The sequence below is a fragment of the Pezoporus occidentalis genome, unplaced genomic scaffold (genome assembly GCF_034315485.1).
Source record: "Pezoporus occidentalis ecotype Australia unplaced genomic scaffold, CSIRO_AGI_Poc_V1 ctg114, whole genome shotgun sequence".
Classification (NCBI taxonomy): domain Eukaryota; kingdom Metazoa; phylum Chordata; class Aves; order Psittaciformes; family Psittacidae; genus Pezoporus; species Pezoporus occidentalis.
The window spans coordinates 2,229,476-2,238,637 of record NW_026912929.1 but is presented as its reverse complement, the minus strand read 5'-3'; the positions used below and the strand labels follow the sequence as shown (position 1 = coordinate 2,238,637).

General features: G+C 49.0%; 1 protein-coding gene across 1 annotated transcript in view; it reads left to right on the top strand.

Annotated features, from left to right (window-relative positions):
- Positions 1–4,609: 4,609 nt before the first annotated feature.
- KLF15 (KLF transcription factor 15) overlaps positions 4,610–9,162 on the top strand; it is a 28,520-nt gene continuing 23,967 nt past the window's right edge. The window contains exons 1-2 of the mRNA XM_062637146.1: positions 4,610–4,631; positions 8,823–8,939. Of these exons, the coding sequence (XP_062493130.1) occupies positions 4,625–4,631; positions 8,823–8,939 (124 nt within the window). The 5' untranslated portion in view covers positions 4,610–4,624. The remainder of the gene's footprint in view (positions 4,632–8,822; positions 8,940–9,162) is intronic.

Sequence of the window (9,162 nt, the reverse complement as noted above, 5' to 3'; positions counted from 1 at the left end):
GGTTGTAAACATTTCGAGCTAAACTCCATGTACATGTCCTCGGTGCTTTGTGGTTCCTATTGGCTGTGTTCGTGCAGCTGCCCAATTAGTATCTTATTCTTTAGAGGTGCCAAACCTTCCCTGTTGATGAGATGCAGAGGCCGAGGTGGAATTTAGGTTGTTCCAATGCATCCCAAATGTTTTCCCTCTCTTCCTCAGCTCTTGAAGAGCCTTTTCCCAAAGCCCTGTTGATGTGTTGGTTTGATTTCATGTTTGCATAACTCAGTGGGGTATTTTTCCCTAGGGGTCCCTCATCTGCATCCTGGAACAACATAACCCCTGCTGCTGATGTGAGCTTTGGAGGAAACCGCATCAGGGCAGGGGCAGGAAGGCAAACACCTGCAGCATTCCATTGAACACACTTTGTGGCCAGCAAACACTGGGATGTTCAGCCCTCTTAGTGCTCTTCTTAGTTCTTATCATCTAAACCCCTTCTCATAAACATCCTCATGTGGTTGATTTAAATTCCTGCTGCAGGGAATGGGACTGAAAAGCAGGACTAGGCAGAGGATACTGGTATATGGAAAATAATTATCAGTGCAACCCTTTGAGATTAAAAGTGCTTTATAATAGTGTTTTAGACAAGTGTAGGAATCTGTTTCTAAGATTAACTTATAAATACACACTTTATCAAGGTATTTTGGGGGCTTTTTTTATAGGTTGTTTGCACATCATATTGGAAACAATGCCAAAAGCTACAGAAGTGCTGGTTGGGGGAATTATAATTATTAAGCTAAATAATGCAAATACAAAAGTAGCTTTGTTGCCAGAATCCTTTGGCATATATTTCACTGCCTCTGACACTTTAATGTTTCAGTAGCTACATACCAATAGCCAATAGATAAGGCATCCATGGTTTTAATTTACTGAAATACATATTCAGCCCTTTTCCTTAGCATCAAGCTGCAGAAAAGAAGCTGCCAAAGTAAACAGGCAAACAGCTCTCAAACCCAGCACAGATCCATCCACTGGGTTCCCGGGGCACTGGATGAGCCTTTGTTTTGTACACTCAAATGATTTCAATGATCCCATCGCTTGCAGGGAAGGCTCATTGTGCTCGCAGGGAAACCACTCCAAGGTGATGCAGAGCAGCTCTTCCAGGGACAGATGTGCCCTGTTTCCCAATACATCCCCTCCCATTCTCCCATGGAGAAGGAGAGGGTTTGTGAATGGTGACACACACCAGCACCTCCACTTGTCTGAGACTCAATCTGATGTCAAAACAGAAAGGAAACTGCTGTATTTGCCCTCACCCCTTTATTCTCTGGTTTCTCACCTAAAGGAGAGCTCCTCGAGGCTCCTCTCCGAGGGGTGCCGTGGTCATGGATGTGGATGTGGTCATGGATGCGACGTGGCAGCAGCTCAGCTCAGCTCAGCTCTGGGCTCCCTCCTGTCTCCTTTTCTCTTGTTTGCAGTGCTATGGAAACCCCTGCTCCTGTTGCCATGCAGCAGCTGACCCGTGCATGGGAGGGATGCATTCCTCCCTCCTGGCACTAGGCCTGGGTTCCCTATGCCCAGGATAAGTGTCCCTGCCCTGATGGAGTGGGGCAGAGCCAGGGTAGGTCCTCCCAGACCTGGCCACCATGGGAGGCTTCACAGTATCACCTGCCTGGCTGCAATGTGGGTTCATGGGTAGGGGTCCTGAGCAGGCAGCTTGCTGAAGGTCAGACGTTGGCATGGAAAAGGAACAAAACCTCTGTGCTATAAGAGGTCTTGCAGGATTCTTTATTCATTATTTCACACTGGGAATTGGGTTTTTAACCCCCTCTCTGCAAGCAAAGGGGAGCTGGAGGCCCTGATTGTAGAATTAACTGTGATTCATCATTCCACAGCCTCTGCCTCAGCCTTTCTGTTTGTAAATCTGAGCAGTCAGAGTCTGGGGCCTGTGTGTGGTACAGGTGAATGAACTGTCATTTACTGGAGGTTAATGGTGCTATAGCCAGTGGTGCTATAGAAGCCTATATATCACCTTCCAAAATACTACATTAAAGACGATTTGGTAAAACATCATTCAAAAAGTAACACATTTTAGTGCAGGAAAAGCTCCTTAAATCCCATATTTACTCCTTCCTGTTTCTGGGCAAACCAAATCAGTTCCAAATGGATTGTGTTCTTCTCTAGGCTCTTTAGACTCTCTATTAATACCATTTCAGCTTTCTGAAATAGCTTTCTTTTTTCATTTACCAGTAGGATTCCAAACAGCTTTCTCCAACTGAATAACTGACACAATAAATAGCATGGTTCTCTGCAAGTGCAAACTGCCATCTGATTGTTACAGCTCTTCCCTGTAATTGCTGATTATCAAGAGCCTGGATTCAGGCAACAGAAGGAAAATGCTTATGCAGAAAGAAATTGCTCTTTATTCTGCACATGAATGCTTTGATTCTTAGCAGTGATGCAGAACCCCACAGTGCTATCTTCAGTGTGTTTTGGGACATTTCCCAAATGTATTGGGGATTGTGGATATAAAATGGCACTATACAATAATTCCTGTTCCCCCCAGAATAACGCAGTGGTAAATTGCACTTAAGATGCAGTTTTCTAAAGGCATCCCATCAAATGGTCTTTGTTCAGAACTAGCAGATGGTTACAGGATTGTGCATTTGTCACAGTGATAAATAGGCAGAAATAGGTAGCAGAAAACAGACATCTGAACAGCTCTGGCTGGTATAATCTCTATACCTATGAAGGATTCATTTATAGGAATCCTTTATAGATCCTTTATAGATCCATTTCTCTGTTCTGTGCTATCCTTGCTAAACGCTTATTGCCCCGAACTGGAACAGAGATTATGTAAAAGCAGTGATTTTTGGTGGATTCTTTGATATGTGCAAGCTTTCAATAGCTCTGGCTCATTGTTCATGTCCCACACATGCCACAGACCACTCGGGCTTTGCATTTCCTTGAGGGCAGGAAGATTTTCAGGCCAGGAGGGCATCTGGGCTCTATTCTTAGCCACCATTAACTTGGTTAGTGAATGGAGTACATAGCATGGGAAAATGGGCTGCATGCTGACCATTTGGAGGCTTGTGGGGATGGTTTTGCTAGGACATGGGATGGGGAACTGGGGATATCATCATTTCTTTGCTCCTTCCTTCCTTCTTTGACGGGGTTACTTGTCTCCTCCATCCAGTCACCCTGTTTGGGGTGTGTGGCTGCTGAGCCCTATACCACAGAGGTGCTGCAGGGGTTAAGTACTGCTGGCAAAACGTTTTGAAATGACTGATTGAGAAACGCTGCCAGAGATGAAAGCTGAGTCAGTGTCTAGAGAAATAAACCTTCCTTTGTGGTCTTATCACTACGGGAAGCTCCCTATGTCCCCAGGATGCTGCACAGGTCACTGAGCATCCCTGGAGCCTTCTTAAGGGGACTCATTCATTTCGCTTTAGTCTCTGTGACGTGAGCCACGAGCTGCACCACGCACAGAGAAACAGCAAACAGCAACCCCCATGGAAGTCCCAGGTGGACTGGGAGGTTTTTCTTTCTCTGGAACTCCGGTTCCTGGTTCCTGGTCAGTTGGGTGGCTGCAGAACCTGGAGCATCCCAGGGGCAGAACGGAGCTAGGAAGGATTTTTATCTCAAAATGCGGACTTTTCCAGCTAGGAAAACGTGTCCTGTGACATTTTGCATGGCCAGAGCCAGCCGGGAGATGGCAGCAAGCTTGCATTGCCAGGGCTGGGCGTTTGGCTGCTCTCGCCCTGTTACGTTACAGATGAAGTTCCAGGCTTGAGGAGCGCCAGGAAACCGCGGCCCATCCTCTGGGATGAAGAAATGACCCCAGAGCGGGGCTCTGCAAGAAGAGCTGTGAGCTCAACGCTCATCTTTGCAAACGGGCTGATGGCTCAGGACTCGCTCTGAGTCCCCTGCCATTGATTCCCAGCCCCTGGTGTGTCCCTAGGCTGTCTCATCCAAAAGGAATTTGTGGTGGGTTTTCACCTGGTCTGATTTCAATCTAGGGGATGAAAGCTGCTAAAATCCCTGAAGGGCCACATGGAAATGACAAGATAGCCCCTGTCATCCATCCTTTACTGTAGGTACCCATGGGTGCTCTGTAACGACATGGACACACAGCAGCAACTGCTCAGTGATTTGTATTTCACACTCATTCTTGCTGGGAATGCAGACTCCTTCCTGCTGAGGAGAAATGTTCTGCAGTCTTCATCTTGGGATCCTTGCCAGTTCTGGGCCAGTTTCTTTGCAAAGCAAAGCTTATTCTGGTGCATGCTGCGGTGGCAAAGGGCCTTGCTTGTGACTGTCCGCTCCTTGAACAACTGCGCACAGGTACACTCTGTGCTTTGCTCTGCCTCCTGAGCTAAAGCAGCCAGTGCCAGGTAGAGATGATGGACTTGGGCTCCCTGACCTGTGGATCAGTCAGGGAGGGCTGTGTGTTGGTCAGGCCAGTGGTGATGGTGTAGCAGAGCCTGATGCACATGAAGCGGGAGAAGGCAGAATCAGATAACACCATTGGGATCTCTGGAGGTCTCTACTCCAACCTCCTGCGCATGCTTCAGAGTCAAGGCTGCTTCAGGTCTTGCCCGGCTGTTTTGAAAGCCTCTAAGGGTGGGGATCTCAAACTCTCCATACAATGGAAGGTGAGATCCGGGAGGCTGAGCTTGGGCTTGGTGTGGATATAAATAAATCATAGAAAAATCAAATGGTTTGCATTGGAAAGGACCTTAAAGCTCACCCAGCTCCAACCCCTGCCACGGGCAGGGACACCTTCCACTAGAGCAGCTTGCTCCAAGCCCCTGTGTCCAGCCTGGCCTTGAACACTGCCAGGGATGGGGCAGCCACAGCTTCTCTGGGCACCCTGTGCCAGTGCCTCAGCACCCTCACAGGAAGAGCTTCTGCCTAAGAGCTCATCTCAGCCTCCCCTCTGGCAGGTTCAAGCCATTCCCCTTGGCCTGTGATGCTATGGTTGCAGTTTCAAGGCCCATTGTGAATAACCACTTAGACCTGATCCCGAGCTGACAACTTTAACTACTTCCAGAGTTCCCTCAGAGCTCAGTACTTTTGGGACCCAGGAGTGTGCATTTGGCCCATTTTAAAGAGAGCCACAGAGCTGCAGCCAAGAAGACTTTCCTAACCAGGGCTATAAATCCAGGCTCTGTGCAGGGACAAATGACCCAGGAACCTGAGGCTGCAACTTCATCGTTCTGCGTTAAGCTCTAAAGGCACAATTCCAGCCTTTTCCTGGCCTTTGCTTTGTGGCAAAACTACAGCTCCTGTGACTGCATGGGAACTGATCCAGCTGAAAAATACCCTGCCTGGGGAAGAGATCCTTTCTTTTCTGATCACTGTGATGGCTTGAGGAAGAGGGATTCAGGGGCTGGGAGAAGGTGGAATTGCCCCTTTCAGTGCTTTGGTTGTCTTAGGGAGATACTGAAACTGCAGCTTTGTGCTGGTAAAACAGGCTGATCCTGAGAGCCCTGCACGCAAATTCCCTTCCACAGGGGTGTATGGAGCAGACCAAGAAGGATTCATAAAGTAAAGCTATAGGTCATGCTGATTTCTGAGAGCTGCAGTGGGAAGCAAACGCTTCATGGCTCCAAAGGGCTTCTGCTCATGTGGAATGGATTAAAGATAAAACCAACCCTGTCACTCACTTTGCTCCTGGGCTGTTTCAGCCCTGTCTGTCTCATTCTCCAGAGATGCTTGTGCAGGAACTGCTATTTGTGATCCAGAACTGTGGCTCATACCCCCAGGGTAGCTCATGGGATCCACGCTCCCTTGCCAGGGAATGAGGTGCCGCTGGGTACCAGCAGCAGTGGTTTGGTGCCAGCCTGGCTGTTTGCTTGCAGGATGCACCTATTTGTATCTCTGATTTAATGTGGAGTTCTGGGGCACAGAGAAGCAGTGATTCCACTGATGCTGTGCTTTTGGTGGGACAAACCCCAAATCCACCTCTTGTATCTCTTTAGCTGGAATGACGGACAGCACAAACATGCTCCTGATGCAATGGCAGCTTCATTACTTGGAAATGCTAGGAAGTTTCCACATCCTGTTCCCGTTCCTTTGTCTGCACCTGAGTGAATGCCCGCTGTTCTCCCCACCAGGATGTCATCAGATCCCCTGGCTTGTTTTCCACTGAAATGTCTCCTCTTAGGTAAATATTACATCTGGGGTTGCTTTGCCAGTGGTTTTCCTACCTGGATTTGTACAACGGGTCAGTGCCCTGCTCAGAGATAAGAGGAATACCTGCTATGAGTGCGGTTTGCTGCTGTGATTTGCCACCCTGCTCTTCCTCATCAGCTTCTCCTTTAAAGGCTCTTGAATGCTGCTGTTGTGGAGGCTTTAGCAAAGTGAGGGATATCTAAGAGAAGCCATGGAGTGCTCGGCCGGAGCAGAACTTGTCCATTGCAACAGCCGTGACTTGTGAATTATTCATCTCTGTGTAACTGAAACACACAGATCCCCAAAGGCCTTGTTACAAAGAGGGGAGGGATCAGCGAGCATTGAGCAAAGCAGGAAGGGGAACAGGTCCAGGGGCACCCTTCTCCATCCACCTGCATCTGCTCGGCGCTGATGCTTTTTAATGCAGAAGAAAGCTGACAAGTGAAGCAACGCGCAGATCTGTAAACCAGCTTCTTGTGTCAGTTTTCCCTCCCGTGGGAACCCGAGGTTTGAAGCAGTGAAACCCATACACAGCCTGTGGGCACGACCCAAGCATCTATGCACAATAGGCTCTGTGAAATGAAGACATTTCCAAAGGCCAAGAGAGATCGGAATAGCCGGCTAAGCAGAAAAGAAGCCAGCATGGGTCTGCTCAGTACTGCTGCCTCCAGACAAAACCAGACTTCAGCTGATTAAAGAGAGCAGATGCAAGCTGGAACATCAATTGGAGCTAATTAATCTGTGCTTCAATCTGTATTCTAGCTCTCCCATAGCAGGTTTGGAGAAAGAAAGAGTTAACCCTTCAGGTGGCACAGCATGGCCTTAGAAGAGAGCACAGTGAAACATCCATGAATACCTTTGGATCCTCGTCTTTTCAGAAGCAAAGAGTTCTCTGTCTAATCATGCATCATCACCCCAGCATTCTCACCCCTTCCTTCTCACTGTGCTGTCAGTAACGTGATCTTGCTCGGCTTGCAGAGCCCTTGTAAGCAGTGCTGGGGACAGGGCCATACATATTGTGCTAAGAAGACACCTCTTCTTTAACCTGTGCTCATTTGCTTCCCTTGGCCTGTGTTCCCTCTCATTAGACTAGATGTATGATCTATAGAAAGTGCAAAGAGCTCAGCTGACATCTGATATGCTTATAAATAGCTTGTCTGCCCTGCCACGGTTCTGTAGCCATCCCACCATGAGCAATACTCTTGACGTATTGCACTCTTCCTGGAATTGGGATGCTACTGAAGATTTTCCTCTAAAGCATCCAGATTTTGCCTCTGCTGGAAGCCGGGCGCTTGACTGCAGGCACCACTGGTCTGTTCCGGATGGGCAATTCCTTGGTCTTGTCCTCTACTCCAGTTCCTCCCTAAGAGACCAGGCAAAGGCATTGTTTGAGTATTGAGGTTCTACCACTGTTCCCTGCCCTCCCTGCTCCAGTCCTCTGCAGAGGCTCCGTCAGCACATCTACAAGCCCTGGTCCTTTCCTCTTCACTCACATGCCACCCCCATGCTCCTGTTCCTCCCTTCATTCCCATACCCCGGGTTTCCTCCTTCTCCATCAAGGGCCAGATCTCATTTCCTGGATGGAATCACCAGGTCTATCACGAATCTGGCAGTCCTTGCTGAGATCTCATAGAATCATGTAATCCCACCCTGGTTTGTGTTGGAAGGGACCTTAAAGCTCCTCCAGCTCCAACCCCTGCCACGGGCAGGGACCCCTTCCACTAGAGCAGCTTGCTCCAAGCCCCTGTGTCCAACCTGCCCTTGAACACTGCCAGGGATGGGGCAGCCACAGCTTCTCTGGGCACCCTGTGCCAGCGCCTCAGCACCCTCACAGGGAAGAGCTTCTGCCTAAGAGCTCATCTCAGTTTCCCCTCTTTCCTTTGTCCAGTGATGCTGTCCTGAGCACCAGTGCTCCCATCTAACCACAACACACTCTGGCTTCCGTGGACCAAGCATAGGTAAGACAGCAGCCCCCAGTGCAAACTCCTCCCTGTTATATACCTTCCTTGGTACATATCCCTTAATGCCTTTTCCTTTTGCCTCCCCCCACCCCGAGTGATAACTATTGCCATTTCCCACCCCTTATTTGCACTGAATGAGCCTCAGATTCATCTCCCAGAGAGATTGCCAGAGAGAGATGAATTTAGGCAAGAGATCTATGGAGGCTTGGGGGGCTGATTGGGATATTTAAGATTATCCCTGACTCACTGTCTTGCAAGTCTGATGCAAGAAGTGAGTCAGATCCCTCCAACACTGTTTGACCCGACCGCAGCAGTGTGCAGAGCTCATGTTGTTTTGCAAATGGAATAAAGTTCATTTAGCACAGCAGGCAGCTGCCTGTATTTGCTGTTAGCTGAAAGGCCTCTCACCTCAAAACAACTTGCAGATCACTTGCCCCATCACTGCTCGCAGGTGGAATTAGCTCCTGAGAGCCACCAACGCTGGTGGAGGAGGTGGGTATTTGAGGAGGGACTCTTTTTCCCAAGGCAGGGTAAAGGTCCCTTCCCTGCAATGTTGAGTTCGTTGTGCTTGAGATGCTCTCGGCCCCTTTTAGGTACCCAGGATCCTGCCTGAAAGTGCTCTCCTGCATCTGGGCCTTCTCTCTTAGCAGTGATGCCAATATTGGTGTTAATGTAACTGTGCTTTTTTAGGCTGCTTTCTCTTCCTAGCTGTGACTGCTGTCATCACTGACACCCGCTTCCCATGGGTACCTTCAGCCTGTAGGATAATCCTCCTTTCCCCCCAGCTCAGCTGCAGGCAGGCATCTCCTGAGGCTGGTGGCTTAGGTAAGTCGCTACCCCTGACTCAGTTCTTGTCATGCTGAGCTCTCAATGTGTGTCTTCCTTGTGGATGTGCCTTGTTGACAACTGACAGCCATGGGTGAACGGCTCACTCACTGATTGATGTCTGGTTTTCAGACATTTGGAGGTTAGGAGATGAAGTTGATGGAAATGCGTTTCCTAATACATACCTCCCACGTTCTGCCACCATCTCCCCCTGTTGGCACCC